General features: G+C 44.0%; 2 protein-coding genes across 4 annotated transcripts; one reads left to right on the forward strand and one right to left on the reverse strand.

The window, feature by feature from the left end:
- Positions 1 to 7: 7 nt before the first annotated feature.
- On the reverse strand, positions 8 to 17,492 carry LOC109909092 (collagen alpha-1(XXVIII) chain-like). 3 transcript variants are annotated; one of them, XM_031790293.1, is made up of 38 exons: positions 17,379 to 17,492; positions 14,373 to 14,518; positions 14,068 to 14,159; positions 13,830 to 13,963; positions 9,830 to 10,398; positions 9,106 to 9,126; positions 8,955 to 9,014; positions 8,730 to 8,783; positions 8,585 to 8,629; positions 8,422 to 8,499; positions 8,285 to 8,329; positions 8,145 to 8,189; positions 7,189 to 7,242; positions 6,562 to 6,630; positions 6,403 to 6,471; positions 6,125 to 6,193; positions 5,893 to 5,961; positions 5,677 to 5,745; positions 5,498 to 5,566; positions 5,291 to 5,359; positions 5,136 to 5,207; positions 4,950 to 5,018; positions 4,791 to 4,862; positions 4,637 to 4,705; positions 4,442 to 4,510; positions 4,268 to 4,336; positions 4,096 to 4,164; positions 3,890 to 3,958; positions 3,671 to 3,739; positions 3,488 to 3,556; positions 3,233 to 3,313; positions 3,113 to 3,148; positions 2,990 to 3,026; positions 2,682 to 2,902; positions 2,084 to 2,417; positions 1,657 to 1,841; positions 945 to 1,218; positions 8 to 831 (listed from the first exon to the last, which is right to left on the reverse strand). In XM_031790293.1, exons 4-38 carry the CDS (start codon positions 13,954 to 13,956, stop codon positions 659 to 661), a joined length of 3,618 nt encoding a protein of 1,205 aa, XP_031646153.1. In that variant the 5' UTR covers positions 13,957 to 13,963; positions 14,068 to 14,159; positions 14,373 to 14,518; positions 17,379 to 17,492; the 3' UTR covers positions 8 to 658. The 3 variants fall into 3 exon arrangements, with proteins under 3 accessions (XP_031646153.1, XP_031646155.1, XP_031646152.1); XM_031790295.1 differs by lacking the exon at positions 14,068 to 14,159 and having other exon boundaries at positions 8,422 to 8,448; XM_031790292.1 differs by lacking the exon at positions 14,068 to 14,159.
- On the forward strand, positions 15,467 to 25,390 carry mios (missing oocyte, meiosis regulator, homolog (Drosophila)). The gene is made up of 12 exons (XM_020507982.2): positions 15,467 to 15,738; positions 16,349 to 17,208; positions 17,396 to 17,885; positions 18,639 to 18,737; positions 18,951 to 19,205; positions 19,603 to 19,772; positions 20,080 to 20,145; positions 20,255 to 20,413; positions 20,792 to 20,944; positions 21,319 to 21,523; positions 22,035 to 22,164; positions 24,054 to 25,390. The coding sequence occupies exons 2-12, from the start codon at positions 16,390 to 16,392 to the stop codon at positions 24,142 to 24,144; spliced, it is 2,637 nt and encodes an 878-aa protein (XP_020363571.1). The 5' UTR covers positions 15,467 to 15,738; positions 16,349 to 16,389; the 3' UTR covers positions 24,145 to 25,390.
- The last annotated feature ends 399 nt before the right edge of the window (positions 25,391 to 25,789 follow it).

Here is a 25,789-nt window from a genome sequence, read left to right on the forward strand (position 1 = left end):
CTCTTGGTTCATTTAATTAACTTTAATGAAGGTGTGCAGTATTATAAACTAGTATCCAGCAGTCAGTTTTCATACAAATGAGTTACTGATAGAAAAGTTAATCAGGGATAAAGGTTAGTGTAAAGACCTTCTGCCACGTTTGTAACATTACTATTTAGTGTTCAACAGTGTTTCTGGAAACCAATACGGTTCGCACTGCGCTTATTGCTCCATCTTGAAGATGAATAAATGGAATGGTTCCCTCATTGTATACTTCTTTCAAAAGCCCTAAGTCTCATTCACTTCCAGTTAAGCTCCCTCATTTCTTGGAGGTATGTTAAACCAAGGACACACATTTATACAGAGTTATGTAAATAGCTTATTTCCCCTGAGGGGATTAATTCGATTTAATTCAAGTTAAATTGAAATGGTGTCATGTTACCACCAACAGTTCTGAGACGAGAGAATACGAATCCAAAATAATTGTGATTGAACATTTGGTCCTGAAATGACCTAGTCCTCTCTTTGACAAGTTTTCTATCCCCATGTCAAAGTATTGGTGAAGAGATAAGGCACTGATATTGAAATTGACCCACCTTTGACACAAATATATAATCTGTCTCATCAATACAATCAAGTAGATTTGTAAGCATTCAAAACAAGTCAACAAACGTGTTTGTTAGACCTTCACACAGGTTTTTTTGCAGCTCTTCTCCGACTCAAACTGGTTTTGGTTTCCCTGACAACCTCCAAACCAGAACTGGGCACAGGCGTTAGCCGTAGTGTCATAGTACCACTTCACAACATAATTCCTGCAAGGCCCGGGGTCCAGAATCTGTCCACAGCTCTCATCTGGGAAAAGGGAAGAGAAATGGAGGACATTGATTTTACTTGTACTGTAGGAAATGGGGAAATATCAGTAAGGTGCTACACAGTAGTTTGAGCTATCCAATAAATCAAATGACCTGGTATTAAAGCATCCTGGGGCAGAGGTGGAGAGGTTGGGGGGAGCCTGGGTAGCTTTACTACGGGAAGGGGCATCTGGGTGGGGGCCTGGGGGCCAGTCATGACCACACCATGGGTGGGGTTCTTCACCTCTGACGGAAGAAGGAACTCTGGTAGGCGCTTGAAGGGTTCCCTGTCAAAGGATGGGACCCTGTAGGTCTCCGAGTTATCTCGGTCCCCGGTCTCGGGGCCCATTGGGGTAAAGACTCTGTCTGACTCTCCTGGTGGACCTGGCTGTTTAAACCAGGGTAAAGAAATGGTTAAATGGATATATGTACTCTGTACATCTGCTATAGTATGTGATTGCACCTGCATAGGCTTGAACCTAAGTTATTGTCTATAATATGTGATTGCAATCAAAATCTTGACACACAGGTCCATGTATGAACGCATGCAAATGAACATGTGCACGTACACACACTCAATTCATGGCTGATTTTAGCGGAAATACAATTTTGGGCCCAAGTTCAGACACTATCCTTATGTGGGGCCTTTTTAGCAATCTTTTGGTTATGGTGAGTTCTCCTAATTTTCTTCACAATATTATATTTTACAATGACATGATATATTGTACTGCAAAGCTTAGTGAGCTCAGTAAAACTCAGTAAATGTGCAGCCCTATTCTGATCATGACAGAACCATTATGTAAAGTGGAAGTGTTGTCATTCTCACCACCATCTGTGTTTTCTTGAAGTCTCCATTGAAAGTGGGCGTGTCGGTATCAGTCCTCTCTGGGGTTTCCCTGACAATCCCAGCTTGTCCAGGGGTCCCGGGGGAGTATCTGGAGCTGGGGATGGAGCTGAACTGGGCCCCACCATCACTCTCACAGATCCGACTCAGCAGCTTGCTCTCAAGGGCTGGATGATCCAAGACAAGACAGTACCCTGATATTATTGGGACTAGGCAATGAGACACAGCTATGTAAAACGTACAGATATTTAGTACTGGCTAGTTTTAACAGCACAGGTGTTTCTCTGGCTTTAGAAGTATTTAGTTCTACATTAACTCTTCAGATATAACTGGCTTTACAAGATCTTCCTTTACATGGAACATAAACTTCAGTAAGGATGGATATCAGTGAAAGGTACTTCCTGCTTACCAGGAAGTGTCCTGAAGTCATCAATCAGGTACACGTGTTCCCTGTCTGGGTCAGAGGCCATGAGGTGGAGCTCTTTCTTAAACTCCTCGTACAGCGGATCACTCTGGTTCACCACCCCGATGACAAACGTCTCAATGTTACTGCCATTGGCCTCTTTCACCGCCTCCTCCAGCCTCACAGTGTCCCTCTCGTCCGCCTGTCCATCTGTGATCACTATGGCCACTTTCCTCACCCCAGGCCTGGCCGCCCGGAACACCTGGTTGGCCTGATGGATGGCGCTGCCCGTAAAGGTGCCTTCGCCCAGGTAGGTCATAGTGCGGACCGCCGCCTTCACCTGGTGGTGATAAATATTTATAAAATCTCTGATGTAGCCTGGTCCCAGATCTGTTTGTGAGATCTTTTGTGACAATGACCATAAGAGTTGGCAAGACAGCACAAACAGATCTGGGACCAGGCTACTGTATTAGAGAGTAAAACTTTTCATTTTGGACGCTTGAGAGAAAATCACCTTGCATTGAACAGTTATGTCATATGAATTGAATGTTATCATTACAGAGGCCTCAATAAAGTTTTGAGAAATGTAAAACAGAGTCTTGACCTGGTCCCGGCTGGCCTGCTGGTGCAGACTGACCACCACCATGTTGATGTGGCTGTAGAGGACCACCCCGACGTGAGTGGTCTCCCGGCTCACGGAGGCGCGGTCGACCAGAGTGTTCACAAAGTCCTTGACCACGTTGAAGTTGTCGGGGCCAACGCTCTCTGAGCTGTCAATCACAAAGACCATCTCCAGTGGGCTCTCACGGCACTTCACCCCACAACCTGGGGAAAGAGAAAAATTCATTGAAAGTCTGCAAACAGCCATTACAGGTATGGTATTGTACCTGATGTGTGAATTACCACACTAACCACATATAGATCTGACCAGTTTGATGACCTCCTCTCTCTGTAAAAGATGGTAAAACACTTTAGTGCCTAGTCATTGTAATACTACAGTACGGAGGCACAGTGTACAAAACAGACTATACTTACTGTTAGGCCAGGTTCCCCTTTTTCTCCCAGTCTGCCCTGTAATTCAGGAGGTCACTCAATAACAAATATATACATCTGATAATGTCCATGCTTTTTCCAGATTTATAGTAAGACTAGTACCAAAGGTCCAGCAGCTCCTCTCTCTCCAGTCTCTCCCCTGTCCCCCTTTCTGCCTCGTTCACCCACGAACCCCCTGTCTCCCTGTAGGAACGGCAAAACTGCAGAACTTTTCTAGAACTTGGAAAGCATTAAAACTTTGTCAAGTTCAAGACCATTTATGAGACTTGATTTGGTTCTGGGTCCGGAGATTATAGATTGGATAACATTATGTATTCATTAAGCTACATTTTATGTTGTTTGTGTGGAGGTTCTTACCTTATCCCCTTGAATACCCTGTCCTGGGGGCCCCCTGGGGCCCGTGATCCCCTGGAATCCTGACTCCCCCTATCAGACAAAATCAATTCAGCAATTTGACCTGAGGAAACACAGCACTAGTATACTGTATGCCTGGCTGTACAATGACCTAACATGGCATACTAAATGGTCCTTTAACTGTACCTTTGGTCCTTGAATGCCCTCTCCAGGCAGTCCCTGGGGACCCGGTGCTCCAATCTGACCTGCTGACCCCTGCAGAGAGAATCATGTCATCTTGATGCTCCGCCAGTCATACGGTTCCTATCAATCTTTCTCAATCCTGTGTACTCCAATCACGATGGCTCATTTCTCCTCCTACACATTGATAAAATGATTATTATTGGTCTGAATAGGATTCATGACCTTGGGACCCATTAGCCCGACTCCAGGTGCTCCAGCTGGTCCTGTGGGGCCTGGAGTTCCCCGGTCTCCCTGAACAGAAAGATCCTCAGGTTAAATACTTATATATAGATCACAAAAACAAACACATTAAGTTGCCCCTATAATTGGGTTAAGGTTATTTTGTGTCCTAAATAGAGTTTATGCAATCATTATACCGGAAAACTCACCTTAGGACCAGGTAAACCTTTTCCTTCTGGTCCAGTCTCACCTGTCAGTCCTGGTGTTCCAGGGGGGCCCTAATAAACATGACAGAACATCCATTCATACAGTATTCAAACTGAATAGTCAGCATAGATCAATGAATATGATCATAATACTAGAGAAAATGGGGATAGTTACTGGAGTTCCAGGGAGGCCTTCCCCTTCAAGCCCAGGTGGACCAATGGGCCCTGGTAGCCCTCTCTCACCCTAAAAAGTGAGTGGTTTCACACCAATGGTCTTATGTGGTTCATTGGACATCTGAGAAATACTTGCACCTCCCAAATCAAACTGAAAGAAGCTGAATCAAATTACCTTCGGTCCAGTGATTCCTATTCCTGCTTCACCAACATGTCCGGGTGGGCCTACCGCACCAGGGTCCCCCTGGAAACAAAACAGCCCAACATAAAATAGAACACTGACATCATCCTTAAGATATGGTTACACTTTAATATCCTAATAATGTGGGAACCAACAGTGTTGTCAATGTTCCTTCTCACCAGAACATACCTTGATACCGGGTAATCCCCGCCCAGGTGGTCCATTTGTACCTGCTCGTCCAGCACTTCCGGGTTCACCCTGAAACAGGAAACATTTTATAATAGCAGAACCAACCATGCTTTGGGTCAGTAGTGTTGAGCATGACTGTTGTGCATGTGCTTACCTTGGCCCCCATTGGCCCCACAGGCCCTACTGCTCCTAGCTGGCCCCTGGAGCCCCGCTCCCCTCGGTCCCCCTGAGAGAATAGTCACAGATTGATTTCAAACACTCTTCCATACATCCTTTGAAATAGTGAAAATGCTTTAAGACTGCTGATTTGTACCTTTTCTCCAGGGACACCTTTTCCGGGTGCCCCATCAGGTCCCCTGGGCCCCTGTAACCCAATGTCACCCTGATACCATGTGAAATAAATACACAATACTGTAAACAATAAACACTGAGTTGACAGACTGGCATTAATGTACTGTCCTAGTGATAATGACATTGCATCACAGCACACTGTGCCCACCTTCTGTCCTATGTCTCCATCCTCTCCAGAGAGGCCCGGAATACCAGGCAACCCCTCCGATCCTGGGTCTCCCTAGAGGAGAATTTTCAAATCTCTATTAACACAGTTTTACTTGATCTGGTTTAAATACTGTCTTACTGAACCATCAGACTTACTTTAGGTCCTGGCTCCCCGACTCCTCTCTCCCCTGGGATTCCAGGCTCACCTGAGAAGCCTTGGCTTCCCTGCAGAACAAACAGTATATGTGGCATCATATTTACTAAATCAATATACTGTACGTTTGAGTCTTGCGTTCAGATCCAAAACTTTAGTTTTTGCCTGACATTAGACTGCCTTTGATCATGTGACATTAGTATTATTACCTTTTGGCCCATAAGTCCCACACCTGGATTCCCTCTGGGGCCTGGAGGGCCAACTGGCCCTTGGCTCCCCTGGAAAGAAGGGGACATTAGAAGAAAAGGAATATGAGTATAAATATGTGTGAGAATAGACACATTTACATTATACAAAAGGATGTGACTGCAGTTTAATCAGAATGTACCTTTTCTCCTTGAATTCCTGCCCCTGGCATTCCCACCGGTCCTTGTGATCCAAGCTGTCCAGGATTTCCCTGAGAAAAACATAAGACCTCCCGTCAAATGTCATTTCACTGAAGGAATATGGGATCATTCTCAATGGATCATTGATCATTTATCCTCATACGGAACAACATAAGACCTCAACATAGTAATGTCCAATAGTCTTAAACTTGCTTTACCTTATCACCTTTGACCCCAACACCAGTGAGACCACGCTCACCTCTGGGGCCCTCGTAGCCTCGATCCCCCTGAAAAATAGATACTTGAGTCCACATTGATATTTTAAAAAATGACATATTAATAGCCCATTGTACTTACACCAGACTTCATTCAGACTTAAGGATGTGCACAGTTATACCTAACAGTATACATGAAACAGGATAATACTCGGACACTCAAATATTTGCCCACCTTTGGGCCAGGGAGCCCCTCCCCAACAACTCCCTGGTTACCCTGTGCTCCAGCAAGTCCTGGGGGTCCCTGAAATAAACAAACAGTCTCATCATTTTTGACCCTCAAACAGTTTTCAAATTTTCTGTCCAGTAAATGGCAACATTTAGTTTTGTTTTTAGATTACCATTGTCAAATCTGATCATATGAATCAGAGGTAGAAGGATAGGGTCATGTATAACGTTCCCATAGCGATCACTGTTTAGGTATCGAAAGCTGGCATCTACAGTAATACTTACTGGCTGTCCTGGCTCTCCAATTCCAATGGGACCAAGGGTTCCTGGTCTTCCCTGAATTCCTTTGGCCCCCTGGGAACAATGACACATTTCAACATTTATGTTATTTACATAAACGGTAAATGTATAGCATAATCTCTGTTATGGTTATTATTAGGTTACCTTTGGACCTGGGAACCCAATGCCAATGTCACCTGCTGGTCCAGATGCACCGGTGGGTCCTTGGTCCCCCTGTGTTAGAGGTGTACGATCACAGTGTGAATTTGTCAAAACGCCTACTACTTGAAACCCACACCACCAACAAGTTAGTCATAAAACACTTCTATTCCAAGTTCATACTGTAAGAGAAAACCCTTCCCAAGTGCTTCTCCACAGAGGAACTCTATCCATTCCAACAGAAGTCTACGAGGATGGGAAAAAAAAGACAAAGGATCTTCATGGGATTCAATAACGCATCTGTCACTTGTTCCTGCTATACTTTGTTCTTGATTACATCAGAACTTTCATTTAAAAAATCTAAATAGCTAAATGGCTATAAATGACTTGCTTCCAAGGCCTTCCTTTGTGAGAGGTCTGGTCAATGTGTGAGAGAAAGTGAAGGATCAGTATTTAAATAGACATGGACAGAAAGATCAACTCAGCTCTCATGGCTTCTCTGGCCAAGCAACACACTTTGACAATAGGGATGCTGTGTGAAAATGTGTTTGCATGTAAGTAGCACCCATGAATGTAATTGGCTGATTTCCTAGCACCCCATGAATGTCATTGGCTGAGAATCAGCGTGCCTACTTTAGGTCCTGTTTGGCCCTCCGGACCCTGGTCCCCGGGTGGTCCGTTAACACCCTGTGGAAGAAACCCCAAAAAATCTAAAAATTACCTTAATGAATAAAAGCACAATGAAGTTGATTCATATAATGCAATGGTTCCATTGCAGTATCCTAACAGGTCCATGTGAAATGGTTTTGAAATGGCGTGTACAACAGCCTTTTTTCTCACTACAGTATGTAGCTATTGTTTGTATAGAATTGATAGCCCAGAAAATCTAACTCATCCCTGATATCTGGCAAATCTATATTGTGAGGAGTATTTTACATTGTACCAGTTAGTAGTCAATTCTTACAGTTGAACTAATGCAATACAAATGCACAGAACTATACAGATCAGAGCAGTAGTTTTGTTCCATTCTCAGGGCCTGCTGTCAAAACAACACAATTACTGATACCATGCCAGACGAGGGGCTGATAGTGAGGAGGAACAGTGCCACTGTACTGGCAACCCTGTCCTAGCAGCTAATCCTACGACACAAAGTCTGCTCCTGGAAAAGAATAATATCCTGCAAGCCTGGATTCACTGCTTTAGATACTCACATTAGCATCGGGATTAGGCGTAATCCAAAATTCACATTCCATAAGTGCATGGGTGGGAAAACGACAAAACTCAACTTCCATGATCCATGTTTGAGAATGAAAGGGAATAAGGGATGTCTCTGACTGACTTATATGCAGTCTGTTCTAAATGTCTGTACACAGGACTCAGGTATTTTCACCCTGTCATCAAACAACATCTCAGTGAAAGAAGTACTCAGCCCTTGTTCTAAAGTGCATCATTCATTGAGAATCAATTAACCTATTTCAGATGAACATACTGTATCATATGCAATCATGATTAAAACAAGGTCCTAAAAAGGTAGCGAAATATACCTGTTCATATATTGAAGGAGTAAAAACAACAGTGATACATTGTACCTGGTCTCCTCTGGGTCCCCGTGGGCCAGGAGGTCCTCCAGGGCCCTGTAATATGACATCATGCTTCAGTTGGCACACAAACTGTAGAATAGATCACAATGTTGATTGAACCAAAATGGCACATTAATCATTGTACTTACTTCATCTCCTTTTTCCCCAGGGGTGCCACAGTCTCCTATCTCCCCCTGAAATACAGCACAAGTTCAACCAATCATTGGCAAAACACTTTTAAGCAAGACAGTTGTATTCTGAAATGTCTTGAAAGCAGATGTCCCACCTTGTCACCTTTATAACCAGGACTGCCCTGTGAAGTAAGAACAACCGTGTTCAACACCCAGTGCTGAAGGTATCTCAACTATGGGAATATGGCGGTTAGATGGAAGTTAATTAGAATAGAATGCCTCAGAAAATAATTACAGAATAAAGAAATATAAATATACCTCAAGACCGTCACTTCCTGGTCGGCCACTGACTCCAGGTTCTCCCTTGTAGAATTGAGACAGTGTTATAAATGTGAGATCAGGATTGTATGTAGATCGCTGAGGTCATTAAAATAGTGAAAATCTCTATCGTTTTACGACTTACCCTTGATCCTTTTGGACCAGATGGTCCTTCATATCCTGGATCTCCTTTTTTACCCTTGACGAAACACAATACGTTAGTATATGGAGTCACTCTTGAATGAGAGTATTTGGTATTTCTTATAATGATTTTATTTTGTTTTGTGTGATGTGTCAGTCATACTGGGTTACTGCATAATCCTCACTGTAGACCTAACATGTTCTGTTGAAAAACGTCTAGTGTACTCACTGGGTTTCCAGGAGCGCCTCTCTCCCCTCTTTCACACAAACACACTTTAGCCTGTGGACACTGATACAATGAAAAAAATACAAAATCAATCTTATCACTCCACCTGCTACTTCCAGTGCCAATGTAGTGTTTATTGTTTTGAAGTACTTACCACCTCAAGCGCTATTGCACCCTGGATGGAAACAAATACAAGATTGTTTGAGATTTTTACCTAGAAACAATTCCAACAGTACCACTATTGACTGAACATTGTATTGTACCTGAGCAAGCCTTGCTGTACATGAACAATGGTACAGATGGTCAAGACATTGTTCTAAGAAGAATAAAACAACAGAGGGGACAGGCGATAGAAGGCTAGGTCATTTCCTGTCGGTTTTGCTTAATAAAGCTGTTCTCTTTTAAACCTCTACTAATGATGAATATGAATTAGAAAAACAATGATGGATTTTTGGAAAATGTATAATTCATGCTATTGTCTGTCCATAGACAGGTCTTGACCTCATTTAGACTATAGACAAATCTCTGTGCTTATGGAAAATGCAGATTAGGGGAAGAATTCCCCACACAGAAACAATTCTGCCGTTGAGGTTTGAGCCCCCGCTTAGGACACAGACAAGTTTATCTGAGGAGCTCAGAACTGTTGGACAGGGATGTTGTGTGCCAACTAACTTAGTTTCCCTCACTTTGTACCCTCACAAACCTCTGGAAAAAGCTGTGAAGTTCTTATACTCATATAGGAAAGACAGTGTGGAGGTACTATCATACCCATTTCACACTACAAACTAATGATTCCAAACCATACCGTGCTGGCGTGGTTCAGCATACCAATCATCTTCAACTTGAGTGTAGGGTGACTTTGATGACAGAACACTCACCAACTCTTTCAGTAACTTCTCCTCTAGCTGGGGGTCAGTGAGACTGTGGACGAACTGCTGGGCCGGTGTGCTGGCGATAGCCCGAAGTTTGGCACTTTTCTGGCTCTGGCGGGCCAGGTCCGACAACCCTACAGCAAAGAGCTTCACGCCACTAGCCTTAGCATCTGCCGCTGCTCCGATCACATCAGGGTTCCTCGGATGATCGGCACCATCAGTCATGAGCACCTCCACCCTGACACTGTCCTCCTTGGTCTCCTGGGTGAAGAGCTGCGTGGCATTGGTGATCGCGTAGGTGGAGTAGGTGCCATGGCCTATGTAGGCCATGGAGCTGACTCTGCTGTGGAACACATCCAGGTCCTGCCAGGCAGTGAAGCTGTGCTCTATAGATACGGAGCTGCTGTACTGCAGAGCAGCCATCCGCAGCTTCAGGGTCCATCCAGATACCTGGAGCATGGTGAGACGAGTGCTGAAATGCAGAACAAAGGACTTCTGCTTCTCGAACAGGAAGGTCTTGGCACTCTCCGAACTGTCCAGAATGAAGGCCACCTCCATGGAACATGTTGTCATGTCTGGGAGAGGGATACATACATGTGTTTCACATGGAGATCGATTGGATAAACTTCAGGCCAATGTCAAACGCAAATGAGCATCTATACTGAACAAAAATATAAACGCAACATGCAACAATTTCAAATATTTTTGCTGAGTTACAGTTCATAAGGAAATCAGTCAATTAAAATAAATAAATTAGGCCCTAATCTATGGATTTCACACAGTGATGTAAAGTGCTTAAGTAAAAATACTTTAAAGTACTACTTAAGTAGTTTTTTGGGGTATCTGTACTTTACTATTTATATTTTTGACTACTTTTACTTAACTACATTCCTAAAGAAAATAATGTACTTTTTACTCCATACATTTTCTCTGACACCCAAAAGTATTACATTTTGAATGCTTAGCAGGACGGGTGATATTGTCCAATTCACGCACTTATCAAGAAAACACATGGTCATCCCTTCTGCCTCTGATCTGGCGGACTCACTAAATACAAATGCATCTTTTGTAAATAATGTCTGAGTCTTGGAGTGTGCCCCTGGCTATCAATACATTTTTAAAACAAGAAAAAGGTGCTGCCTGCTTTGCGTAATAGAAGGAATTTGAAAGGATTTATACTTTTACTTTTGATACTTAAGTATATATTAGCAATTACATTTACTTTTGATACTTAAGAATATTTAGAGCCAAATACTTTTAGACTTTTACTCAAGTAGTATTTTACTGGGTGACTTTTACTTCTACTTGAGTAACTTTCTATCCTTTAGTATAGTAACTTTTCTGTAAGGTATCTATACTTTTACAAGTATGACAATTGGGTACTTTTTCACCACTGATTTCACATGACTAGGCAGGGGCGCAGTCATGGGTGGGCATGGGGGGGGGCATAGGCCCACCCAATTGGGAGCCAGGTCCAGCCAATTAGAATTTGTGTTTCCGTACAAAAGGCTTTATTGCAGCACAAGGTGCACTTGTGTAATAATCATGCTGTTTAATCAGCTTCTTGATATGCCACACCTGTCAGGTGGAGGGATTTTCTTGGCAAAGGAGAAATTCTCACTAAAAGGGATGTAAACAAATTTGTGCACAAGATTTGAAAGAAATAAGCCTTTTGTGCATATGGAACATGTCTGGGATATTTTATTTCATCTCGTGAAATGACCAGCCGCCTCCAACATAGTTTTAGAAATTTGGCAGTACATTCATTTTTTTGGCAGCCTCACAACCGCAGACAACGTGTATGGCGTTGTGTGGGCGAGCTGTTTGCTGATGTCAACATTGTAAACAGAGTGCCCCATGGGTGGTGATGGGGTTATGGTATGGGCAGGCATAAGCTACGGACAATGAACACAAATTATTTTATTGATGGCAATTTGAATGCACAGAGACACCGTGACGAGATCCTGAGGACCATTGTCGTGCCATTCATCCGCCGCCATCACCTCATATTTCAGCATGATAATGCATGGCCCTATGTTGCAAGGATCTGTACACAATTCCTGGAAGGTGAAAATGTCCCAGTTCTTCCATGGCCTGCATACTCACCAGACATGTCACCCATTGAGCATGTTTGGGATGCTCTGGATTGACGTGTACAATAGCGCGTTCCAGTTCCCGCCAATATCCAACAACTTCGCACAGACATTGAAGAGACAACATTCCACAGGCCACAATCAACATCCTGATCAGCTCTATGTGAAGGAAATTTTTATATTTAAGGTCCCACAGTTGACAGTGCATGTCAGAGCAAAAACCAAGCTATAAGGTCGAAGGAATTGTCCATAGCGCTCCGAGACAGGATTGTGTCGAGGCACAGATCTGGGGAAGGGTACCTAAACATTTCTGCAGCGTTGAAGGTCCCCAAGAACACAGTGGCCACCATGACTCTTAAATGGAAGAAGTTTGGAACCACCAAGACTCTTCCTAGAGTTGGCGCCCAGTCAAACTGAGCAATCAGGGGAGAAGGGCCTTGGTCAGGGAGGTGACCAAGAACCCAATGGTCACTCTGACAGAGCTCCAGAGTTCCTCTGTGGAGATGGGAGAACCTTCCAGAAGGACAACCATCTCTGCAGCATTCCACCAATCAGGCCTTTATGGTAGAGTGGCCAGATGGAAGCCACTCCTCAGTAAAAGGCACATGACATGCCACTTGGAGTTTGTCAAAAGGCACCTAAAGACTCTCAGACCATGAGAAGCAAGATTATCTGGTCTAATGAAACCAAGATGGAACCTTTTGGCCTGAATGCTAAGCGTCACGTCTGGAGGAAACCTGGCACCATCCCTACAGTGAAACATGGTGGTGGTAGCATCATGCTGTGGGGATGTTTTTCAGCGGCAGGGACTGAAAGACTACTCCGGATCGAGGGAAAGTTGAACAGAGCGAAGTACAGAGAGATCCTTGATGAAAACCTGCTCCAGAGCGCTCAGGACCTGACTGGGGCGAAGGTTCACCCCCCAACAGGACAACGACCATAAGCACACAGCCAAAACAATGCAGGAGTGGCTTCGGGACAAGTCTCTGAATGTCCTTGAGTGGCCCTGCCAGAGCCCGGACTTGAACCCGATCGAACATCTCTGGAGAAACCTGAAAATAGCTGTGCAGCAATGCTCCACATCCAACCTGACAGAGCTTAAGAGAATCTGCAGAGAAGAATGGGAGAAACTCCCGAAATACAGGTGTGCCAAGCTTGTAGCATCAGACCCAAGAAGACTCAAGGCTGTAATCGTTGCCAAAGGTGCTTCAACATAGTACTGAGTAAAGGGTTTGAATAATTATGTAAATGTAATATTTCCGTATTTTTTTTTTTAAATACATTTGCAAAAAAAATCAAAAAACCTGTTTTTGCTTTGTCATTATGGGGTATTGGGTGTAGATTGATTAGGGGAAGAAATTTTTTTAAACATTTTTTTTGAATAATGTAGTAACAAACAACATTTGGAAAAAGTTAAGGGGTCTGAAAACTTTCCGCATACACTGTACATCTACTTAGAATAAATCACGGTTACAATGACTTAGACATCAATAAATTAAAATGTTCCTGTTGGCTGAGAAAGTTATTTGACTTCTCCAGCAGATTGTGAACCCTTTTTTACAAAAGACAGAAACACCTTAAAGAGCAACTGAACTTAATAATCAACTTTTCCTTTTGAAAACGGCCTGTGTGGCATCGATATGAGAAACATGTATTCAAGTGTAAATAGGATAATTTTCGACATAAAGTCAGTCCAAAACTAAGATTTGCGAGATAATTAGGAAAAACACGGTATGTCACGGAACGAAGGTTAACTGTTATTTTCAGTCGCATATCCTAATGAGACTTGAAACCGAGGTTAAATCAGGAAGTTCAGCCCCCCTTTAACATGTAATGTAGCCATATAGATAAACAATAATAATGGATAAGCCACAGTGACTGACCATCCTCACTAACATGTTGACTTCATTTACCATTTCCTCCATCTCTGAGGACACTGTACTTTCCTTTTCTTCTTCTCTGACCTATAGCCTCGTGAAGAAGTGCCAACAGTAGAAGGAACAGAGCCACTCCTTTCCCCATGTTGTTCTTTCTCAACATTCACACCCTATGCATAAAGGGAAAAAAAACATGTCGTATTCAAGTGTGACATCATTCTATATGACAGGTGTGGATGCGATCTCCTCAATCACGATCATTGTTGATTCTCACCCCAATTGTTGGTGCACAGAATCAATGTACAGTACATGGCCCATCTGCAGTCACTGTATCAACTATGGGCTGAAGCTGTACTTTATGAATTCCTGTAATGTTGTCAAATATTTATACAGGGCACTAAAAAAACGAAATATTCAACTAAAACAACATGCCACATAATTTATGCTAATTTGTTGTGCCTAGAAAACAAAGTCAGTGTAATCTATTTTTCATCTTTTACATTCCACAAGACAAAATAATTGGCCAACTACTCAAAAAGTTGTCATTTGATTTGAAAATGTGGATTTTTATCATCTTACCTTAGTTATCATTTAAACACAGCCGCCGGTTTAGGTATAATCATCTGGAGTGGTTTAGGAAGCAGCATCTCGTCCTGATCACCAGTTAGGACTAGTGCACGACGTGAAGTGCGATGTCGCATAGGGATGGACAGCGCTCGGTTCCTCTGCAAGAATGTGTAGATTATTGTGCGCTACATGTCACTATGTATTCTCTTCACGTATCTTTATGAAATTTCAGTTTTACAAACTCACAGATACTGAATAAATTGTAGTCGCCCATAGGACGTGTATGTGACCAATACAATTTGATTTAGTAGCGCGCGTAATATTGTCGCTCTGGGCAGTACACATGACTGTCATGCATTCCTTATAACGTATTATGCTTCATTAAGCATTATAGAGGTGTAAAAAGCTGAGGATAAAAAGTTAAAACACGTTGTGGTTTCTTTAAACATTTCTCTTTCCCCACAGTCTACGTTTGAATCCCGTTATTTGCTATTTATAACTGTTTGTAACCTTTCTGCATGGTGATTATATGGATGTTGTACATTAAAGTCCCAACTGATACATGTTATGACGATTTTCCTCTTCTCCACTTACACACTAACTTGAAAAACAGGCATTATGTTTTTTTTTCAATAGATAGAGCCAGAACACAAGCTCCCCCGCATGTTCAAGAATCATTTAACGCCCACGTGGAATGATACTTAATTTGATTTACAGTAGGACAAGGCCAACCTGCCAGTACTATAGTAAACTTGGGCTAACTTATGTCCCAACTTGTGTTCTGCATGTTCGATAAAACAAACGTTTAATTTAGTGAAAAATAAGAGGGGTCAATTTGTTTCTCTTTCTCCAACTTTTCCGCAGACCCCCGGGGGTCTGGGGACTTCAGTTTGAAAACCCTTGATCATCTAACAGATGTAAAAGCCTATTAAACATGCATATCTACTATTACAATATAATACAAATGTAGTCGTATCCCAATATCATACATCTTTGTTTGTAGCGCCACCTTTAGGAATTGACAGTGCCGTGTTCCCCAAAATTCTAACGGGTTTGTGCGTAACCGGACCAATCGAATAGCAATATGTTTTTTCCGGGGAAATATTTTGGTGTAACATGAAAACAAGCACGGCTTTGGTTTGTGGTCGTCTAGTTACCGCAGCCACAAAATCATAAAGCTCGCCTATTTCTACAATGTATCTTCTTAAACTGTGATTTTAAACCTAACCACACGGCTACCTTTATGCCTAACCTTAAATTAAGACCAAAAAGCTAATCTTTGTTTTTATGAAATTTTACGATATAGGCAACTTTGACTTTGTGGCTGTGGTAACTAGTGGGCACCCAGTTTTGTCCATGTTGACATGTCTAGCAATTTGTAAGTTTCTTTCAATAATTTGTTATCTTTATTATTAGAAACACAATTTTCGAATGTTTATTTACGGTTGATCTGTTGATACTGGTACTTCGGAAAGCTAATCTTGCGATGTCAAAACAATTGTAGCTAGCTAGCACTGCAGCTAGACAGAACGTTAGCTAACTACTGTAGCTCGCTAAGATAGCAGACTTTCACATTTTTTTTGCTAACAAATCTGCTACAAAGTATCCTATATCCACATTTAGCTTAATTAACTATTTCGCTAGATACAATGTTGCATTAACATCTTGCAATTTTAATGCAATTTATGCCTATCGTTTTTTTACGCCTTGGGATTGCTAACTAAATCGTCTGTTAGCTGTGCCACTTGTCACATGTCACTAGCCAGCAGTTAGCGACCTAATATGTTGCTCCCGTGCTGCACATAATGATAGCTAACTACATTGTGACAACATTTGTACAATAACTTCAGCTAAGTTTATAGAAAGTAGGTTCAACATATTCGTTTATATAAAGTAGGCTAAACACATTTAGTTTGCTCACTACTAGACTACTTGCTAGATGTCAGTTGGTAACTTTCAGCTGTACTGTAAATGCTGTTTTTCCCCAGTATACCCAGTTGTAAAAAGCAAGAAGCGCTTCCTTTGAACAATGAGTGGCTCAAAGCCAGACATTCTGTGGTCTCCCCACCACGCCGACCGCTATGTCATCTGTGACTCAGAGCTTGGACTGTACCGCATCGGACCTGTGGGGAGCGGCGAGACCAAAGCCGGAGCTCTCCCCCTCTCTGAGGAGACCGCTGCTACCCTATTAGCGATCAACTCTGACACCCCCTACATGAAATGTGTGGCCTGGTACCCAAAGCACGAGCCTGAATGTCTGCTAGCAGTTGGACAGGCTAACGGTAGGGTCGTCCTCACTAGCCTAGGCCAGAGCCACAACTCCAAGTGCAAGGAGCTAATGGGGAAAGAGTTTGTACCCAAGCATGCACGTCAATGCAACACCCTAGCCTGGAACCCTGTAGACAGCAACTGGCTAGCCGCCGGGCTGGACAAGCACAGAGCAGACTTCTCAGTGCTCATATGGGACATTAGCAGTAAGTTCTCCCCAGAGGCTAGTGTAGCCACCGAAAAGATCCGTCTCTCGTCAGGAGACACAGACTCTGGCCTAGTGGTGACCAAACCCCTGTATGAGCTAGGCCAGAACGATGCTTGCCTGTCCCTCTGCTGGCTGCCCCGTGACCAGAAGCTGCTCTTGGCTGGCATGCACCGCAACCTGGCCATCTTCGACCTGCGCAACACCAGCCAGAAAACCTTCGTCAATACCAAGGCCATCCAGGGTGTGACAGTGGACCCCCACTTCTCAGACCGTGTGGCCTCCTTCTTTGAGGGCCAGGTGGCCATCTGGGACCTCCGCAAGTTTGAGAAGCCAGTGCTCACGCTTACCGAGCAGCCCAAGCCACTCAACAAGGTAACTTACTGGTATGCTTTTTTTGGTCTGTTGTGAAATTCTGTTGTCCCCTGCCATCCAGTGTACAATCGACTTGCACATATCAGGAGTATACTTTTTGTGTGATAGCATAATGCATAATTGTGCTGTAGCCTACATGTATGTTTTTGATGTAAGGATGTACAACTCACTTTCCTTTCATTCCCAGGTTGCCTGGTGCCCCACACGTATGGGCCTGTTGGCCACGCTGACACGCGACAGCAACATCATCCGCCTTTATGACATGCAGCACACGCCCACGCCCATCGGTGACGAGACAGAGCCCACAATCATTGAGCGCAGCGTGCAGCCCAGCAACAGCCTCATTGGCAGCTTCGCCTGGCACCCCACTTCTCAGAACCGCATGGTGGTGGTTTCGGCAGCCAATCGCACCATGACCGACTTCACTGTGTTCGAACGTATCTCTTTAGCCTGGAGCTCCACCACTTCGCTCATGTGGGCCTGCGGCAGACACCTCTATGAGTGTGCTGAGGAGGGGGGCGTGGGAGGGGAGGGTACTGTAGAGAAGGACATAGCCACTAAGATGAGGCAGAGGGCCCAGTCCAGGTACGGTCATGATACGGTCCAGGTGTGGAAGAACCATTTGCTGGCCGGAGGGGATGACCCCCAGCTCAAGTCCCTGTGGTACACTCTGTTCTATATCCTTTATTATAAACTGGGTGGTTTCAGCCCTGAATTCTGATTGGCTGAAGGTCCATTGTATATCAGACCGTATACCACGTGTATGACAACATTTTGTTTTACTGCTCTAATTACATTGGTAACCACTTTATAATAGCAATAAGGCTCCTCTGGTGTTTGTGGTATATGGCCAATATACCACGGCTAAGGGCTGTGTCCAGGCGTTGCGTTGTGCGTAAGAACAACCGTTAGCCGTGGTATATTGTCCATATACCACACCTCCTCCGGCCTTATTGCTTAATTACATTCAATCTTAACTGGACCTCGAAGCCAGCTCCACTGTCTTTTTTCATTGTTCCCCGCTAATCAAGGACTGATTTAGACCTGGGACACCAGGTGGGTACAATTAATTATCAGGTAGAACAGAAAACCATCAGGCTCCGGACCTTGTAAGGTAAGAGTTGAATACCCCTGGTTTATTACAGTACTGGTGCTTACTAATTTCTAAACATATCTAGGTTTGCGTGATGATTCATGTGCTGTTTATTACATTTGTTCTGTTTATTTTTAAGTAGACACTGTCCTTGTGTGAGAAACATGCCTGGCGTTCTGCTTGCACTGTAGTGATTCTTTGAATTATCATTTGTCTTTGTTCTTACACCTGACATGCTGGATACAATGTACATAGACTAAGTTGCTATATTGTATGTCACTGTTTGCACTGTGGTTCTTATGATGTCTCAGCGTTCCGTTTCCTATGTAAGTATCACTCATGAAGCAGTACACTGAAGACATGGAGCAGAAACAGCAGGGGAACAAACAGGCCCTGGTCTATTCAGGCATCAAGAACATAGTCAAGTCCAGCTCAGGTAAGCAACCTAAAGATCTAGATCATCTTTAGGTTTATATCTAGGCTAAATATACAGGCTGAACCCTTGACAGTATTATGTAACACTCTACATAGGTACTGTACTGTAAGTTTTATACAACTCTTTTTCAGTGTTTTCCCTAGATTTTTCTTCAAATTGGAGCAAAAAAGCCCCTGAAGTAACATTTGTATATCTGTTTCTCTACTCCACCAGGCACTACAGAGAACCGACGGTGCTGGAGCGGCTCAGACCGCCAGACGGACGTCCCCAGGTTCCACAGCGAGGAGCGCAGCCTTGCCCTGCGTCTGTGTGGCTGGATCAACCGAGGCCCTGACATCAACGTGGAGCCCTTCCTGCGCTCCCTGGAGGGGGAGGGGGAGTGGGAGCGTGCGGCCGCCGTGGCCCTCTTCAACCTGGACATCCGTAGGGCCATCCAGATCCTCAACAAGGGAGCCTCCGCTGAGAGAGGTATTGGCGTGGAGTCATCTGGGACAGGGCTATGTAATGCATTTTTGAAGATTCTTTGTAAGGGCTCAAGAACTTGTTTGCAATATACACTTTATGTACTGTACACAGCATAAAGTATGCTACTAATTACTGCCTGGTCACAGACTGACAGGGAGATTAATTAGATATTGCGTGTTAACCGTACATGTATTGCCCTCCTGTGCTCTTGCTGCCTGAGGTGTCACTTCCATCACAGCAAAAGTACTATAACATACTGCTAGGATTTCACCACTGTAAACAAACAGTATACAGTCAAAGTATACCCACCAATATTAGATTCAGATTTGCCTATAGTGTACAGTGGAAGCTCATGAACCAAGATAATAAACCAATCTTCCCCACCCTTCCTTCCTTGCAGGGGACCTGAACCTAAACGTGGTTGCTATGGCGTTGTCAGGTTACACGGATGAGAAGAGTTCCCTGTGGAGGGAGATGTGCAGCTCTCTAAGGCTGCAACTCAAGAACCCCTACCTGTGTGTCATGTTTGCCTTCCTCACCAGTGAGCCTGGCACATACGACGGAGTACTGGTACGCAGGGAAGGGAGTAAACCATTGATATAAACTGGGTTGCCAGATTTTTATATGCATTATCCAACCCTTTATAACATTCATTATCATGTTAGGCTGAAGTACAAGGGGCTATAGTACCTGAATTGTCAAACGGGGCTAGGGACCACGAGGGGGCCTCAGTGAGTTTTCAGGGAAACTACAAATTAATCCTAAATATCAGCAGCAGCATGAAGAGGGCAGTGTTTGACATAGTGGTTTGAAGATTACAACGTTAAAAAAAAAGTACAACTTAGTCATTGAACCCCTGTTGTGTTTCCCTCCTTAGTATGAGAGTAGTGTGGCTGTAACGGACCGAGTGGCCTTCGCATGCATGTTCCTAAACGACACACAGGTAAGACCTCCAGCAAACGCACGACAACATACACCAAATAGATTCACTGATTACCCCGTTTCTATCTATTGAAAGGACTGTTTCATGTTCTCTGTGTGTTGTTATGTAGCTGCCTCGCTACATGGAGAAGTTGACCAGTGAGATGAAGGAGGTGGGGAACCTGGAGGGGATCCTGCTGACGGGGCTGACCAAAGACGGAGTGGACCTGATGGAGAGCTACGTGGACCGGACCGGAGACGTCCAGACTGCCAGCTTCTGCATGCTCAAGGTATGGTCAGAAGCAGGGGCTGAATAGTCTTGCACAGCTCGATATCACATCGACCTTGCGGTTCATACTACGATCACCTGTCCCATGTTGGCTAGAATTAGATAAGTTTTGCTCAAGATCGATTGTTGGATCTTTTATCCAAGGTTTTTCCCCACATTCAGGCTTATAGATTTGTTGAATCTTTAAGGTTTGCTGGAGTTCAAATGCTTAATGATAAAACGAAAAACAACTGTAAAAGTGACAATACAAATATCATAGAAGCTATGCTGATGATGTGAGACTGACACAGTAACAGGAGCCCACTTCCATTCTGTTTCAAACTCAAATACCTTTGTCACTATAAGGGGAGCTTCATGACCTAGTGTCCTTCCCTCCCAGGGTTCCCCAGGGGAGGTGGTGAAGGACCCGCGTGTCCAGTGCTGGATCGAGAACTACCGTAACCTGCTGGACGCATGGAGGTTCTGGCACAAACGGGCTGAGTTTGACATCCACAGGAGCAAGCTGGACCCCAGCTCCAAACCACTGGCACAGGCAAGGGAAAGGGAACACTGCACTAAGAGATGGACAGTTGTTCATAGTTATTAATGTCTCTGTCTTTTGGTTCATTTGTTCATAAATCTTCACATGGAGGATGTGACTGAGTGACTAACTTGCTTGCAGGTTTTACATAAACTTAAAACACAATAATTAATATGATTATCCTGATTAATAAGTGATGCTAGTTGTTTATTTGTTATTGGTCAGCTAGATAATGATGCACTGTATTGGACGAGTACATTAATCTCTAGCTTCATAAATTTAACAATGATCTCGATGCTATAACTTACTCATGTTGGCTTCTGCTAGCTCTAATTTAACCTGCCAGTCCTTATCACACTTGACCTTTGTGTTGTTGCCTGCTGCAGGTGTTTGTGAGTTGTAACTTCTGTGGGAAGTCCATATCGTACAGCTGCTCGGCCATGCCCCACCAGGGCCGCGGCTTCAGCCAGTACGGGGTCAGCGGCTCGCCCACCAAGTCAAAGGTCACCAGCTGCCCCGGCTGCAGGAAGCCCCTCCCCCGTTGTGCGCTCTGCCTCATGAACATGGGCACGCCTGTGTCCAACTGCCCAGGTACTGGACATGGTATACTCCACAGATAGGCTCTGGGTGGAAGTTGCCTGTAGCCACAGATCTAGGATCTGTTTACCTTCCCCTAATCCTAACCATAAACAATATGGGGAGAGAATGAAAAACTGGTCATGGATCAGTGTCAAAGTTCAACTTTACCCTACTGTCACAGTTCTGCAGCCAGTCTAACTTCCTCATTACACACCCTATTATTCAAATAGCAATGCAAGTGCATACACACACTTCAGGGTAATTGAGCGAGAGAAATGCATACATGCAGTATATTAGCTAGTGATACAATGTTGTATCACTAACTAATACAAATCACACAGAAAAGAAATAAAGCAGATCATTAATGTGATAATGATTATAGATATTGATCTATACTTCAGTTGGCTTATAAAACATCAACCAGATTATTAATAGTAATTTAGTTAACCTGTATAGCTCTTCTCATTACAGAAAAGAATCTCTTTAGATTAGATGTGTGTAGTCATACCGCTGTTTTTCCCAGGCACGGGGAAGTCAGACGAGAAGGTAGATCTGACCAGGGAGAACAAACTGGCCCAGTTCAACAACTGGTTCACCTGGTGCCACAACTGCCGCCATGGCGGACATGCAGGTCACATACTCAGCTGGTTTAGGTAAGAACATTACTGGAACGTTCAGATAACATTTTCTGTATCAGAGTAGTTTTGTCAACAGCATCGTAGGTCTTGTACGATATCCTGGCAGTGTGGTGCCTTGACCTCTCCTCAGTGTGAGAAAGACAAAGGAGCTGATCGTGGACTACAGGAAAAGGCGGACCGAACAGGCCCCTATTAACATCGACGGGGCTGTAGTGGAGTGGGTCGTGAGGTTCAAGTTCCTTGGTGTCCACATCACCAATAAACTTTCATGGTCCAAACACACCAAGACAGTTCTGAAGAGGGTATGACAATACCTTTTCCCCCCCAGGAGACTGAAAAGATTTGGCATGGGTCCCCAGATCCTCAAAAAGTTTTACAGCTGCACCATCGAGAGCATCCTGACCAGTTGCGTCACTGCTTGGTATGGCAACTGCTCGGCATCTGACTGTAAGGCGCTACAGAGGGTAGTGCGTACGGCCCAGTACATGTTCTCTCTGCTACCGCACGGCAAGCTGTACCGGAGCGCTAAGTCTCGGTCCAAAAGGCACCTTAACAGCTTCTACCCCCAAGCCATCAAACTGCTGAACAATTAATCAAATGGCCACCTGGACTATTTACATTTACCCAACCTTTGTTTTTACACTGCTGCTACTCAATGTTTATTATCTATGCATAGTCACTTTACCCCTGTCTACATATACAAATTACCTCGACTAACCTGACTAACATTGGAGCTCCCCAGGGGTGTGTGCTCAGTCCTCTCCTGTACTCCCTGTTTACCCACGACTGCATGGCCAGGCACGACTCCAACACCATCATTAAGTTTGCTGACGACACAACAGTAGTAGGCCTGATCATCATCAACAACGACGAGACAGCCTATAGGGAGGAGGTCAGAGACCTGGCCAGGTGGTGCCAGAATAACAACCTATCCCTCAACGTAACCAAGACTAAGGAGATGATTGTGGACTACAGGAAAAGGAGCACAGAGCACGTCCCCATTCTCATCGATGGGGCTGTAGTGGGGCAGGTTGAGCGCTTCTAATTCCATGGTGTCCACATCAACAACAAACTAGATTGGTCCAAACACAGCAAGACAGTCGTGAAGAGGGCACGACAAAGCCTACTCCCCCTCAGGAAACTAAAAGGAGTTGGCATGGGTCCTGAGATCCTCAAAAGGTTCTACAGCTGCAACATCGAGAGCATCCTGACCGGTTGCATCACTGCCTGTTACGGCAATTGCTCGGCCTCTGACCGCAAGGCACTTCAGAGGGTAGTGCGTACGGCCCAGTACATCACTGGGGCAAAGCTGCCTGCCATCCAGGACCTCTACACCAGCCGGTGTCAGAGGAAGGCCCTAAAAATTGTCAAAGACCCCAGCCACCCCAGTCATAGACTGTTCTCTCTACTACCGCATGGCAAGCGGCACCAGAGTGCCATGTCTAGGACAAAAAGGCTTCTCAACAGTTTTTACCCCCAAGCCATAAGACTCCTGAACAGGTAACCAAATTGTTACGCGGACTATTTGCATTGTGTCCCCACCCCCACTACCTCAATAAGCCTGACTAACAGGTGTCTGTATATAGCCTTGCTACTCTTTTTTTCAAATGTCTTTTTACTGTTGTTTTATTTCTTTACTTACCTACACACCATTGGTTAGAGCCTGTAAGTAAGCATTTCACTGTAAGGTTGTAACTGTTGTATTCGGCGCATGTGACAAATAAACTTTGATTTGGTTAAGGGCTTGTAACTAAGCATTTGATGGTAAGTTCTACACCGGGGCATGTGACAAATAACATTTGATTAGATTTGGTAGCATTGTGTGAAGTCACATTTTCGGGGGTTTGTGCATTTTAATGGTTGTTTATTGATTGACCTTTGGTTGTCCTCTCTGTTCCCCATAGGGACCATACAGAGTGTCCAGTGTCGACCTGCACCTGTAAGTGCATGCAACTGGACACCACAGGAAACCTGGTGCCTTCAGACAGCCACTAGAGGGGCTTCTGGTAGGGTCCATAGCCTAACCACCAGCCTAAAGCCTGCCTGTGCATGCTTACTTCACTACGTCACCCACCAGCCGACACATCCCAGACTAAGCTAGGTTGCTGGGTACTGTTCTGGACAGGCCGCTTGAATAGTGTTAACACTGGGTGATAGCTTGGGTTGAATAAAAACTTCACTTCTTTTCATAATCATATGGTAAGAGAGGCTAGATGTGTTACTGATGAATCAATGAATGTCTTGAAGGATTGTGGCTTGATGCTTGCTAATGATATTAAGGAGATCCTTAAAGGGATATATTATAAAAGTTGTGTTATAAACGGCCTCCTTTAACCAAACCTGAATCAGGATGATCCTTTAATTCCTATCATTAGCATATAGCCTTAATTTCCCCTATGCCTCAAATAAGCCAGCAGGTAAAGGATGTGATTGTGTGCCAATATATTGTAGCTATGTTTTAAGACTTACATTTGTTCAAGCTTTCTTTCTGGGTCACAATCAGACTGAGATATCTCGAAAAACATTGACAAAGTGATGAAATAAGGAAGTTAGTTACCCCAGGCAACAAACAGAAAGAGAACAAATTGACATGCTTTCTCTTCTGGTTACCCTGGCCTGTGCCACTCTTCATCTCACATTGTATGTCAGGGTTTACAGTGCAGGGGCAGGGTGGGGGAAAGTTGTCTGTGTATTCACCTCCCCACTCCAGGCCTGTGTCTTGTGAAAAGAGGCAGAGAAAAAAACAGCAGCTGCTCGGCACTCCGACAAGACCCTCCAGATTGTTCTCTTCATAAAGAACTTCAGCTGCTGGAACACCACTGAACACCATTGACTCAAAGAGAGCAGGAGCGCGAGAAGGCCCTCGGTTCTCTCTCCCCGCGACAAAATCGCGCACAAAATATGCACACACACATCAATCCGGGATGGGTGTCCAGACGTACTCCACAGGGACGGCGATGTGTAAGATGCATTGTCAATGTGTTTTTCTTTCTCTGCCGCCCCCCAATGGACTCTACTGCTTCGACTCGGGGAACCATTGTAAACGTGAGGGGCCTGCACCCGAGCTGGCTAATTAACTTAGTCATGGAGTAGGGAGGGGGCATGCGAGCTACTGTATTCTGTTTTTCACCACTGTCTCTCAGCGTCTGATATTTTCTGGCGTACCCTTTTGTGAACCATAATGGAGTGGGGTTCGCACATTTGGTAGGCGTGTACCGTTTTGAATAAAAAGTTACTTGAACTTAAGTCTCCAAAATATATTTGCATTTGCCTTTTGAAAACGAAATCATAGTAACGAATTGCTTCAATCTTTGGTGAAAATGTATGCCCTTTTAATGATAACTTAAATCTAAATCTTTGGTGTTCTCGATCATGTATGATGCAACCGTTACCGTTTTACCTCAATTAAATTTGTCTAAAGCAAATAAAATACACAATGACTATCCAGTAATTATATAGGGGTTATACTTAAAATTGCCTGGTAAATAAATAGCTTAGTCCTGGGACTATGCAAATTTGATTTAAAAACTGTGAGGATCATATTTCATCAAATCGTGTCTGTCCTAGAATCAGGTTTGTTCAACAACATTTCGTCCATATGAATTAATTTCATTACATCACATATTATGTATTTAATTGT

Source organism: Oncorhynchus kisutch, linkage group LG2 (genome assembly GCF_002021735.2).
Source record: "Oncorhynchus kisutch isolate 150728-3 linkage group LG2, Okis_V2, whole genome shotgun sequence".
NCBI lineage: Eukaryota > Metazoa > Chordata > Actinopteri > Salmoniformes > Salmonidae > Oncorhynchus > Oncorhynchus kisutch.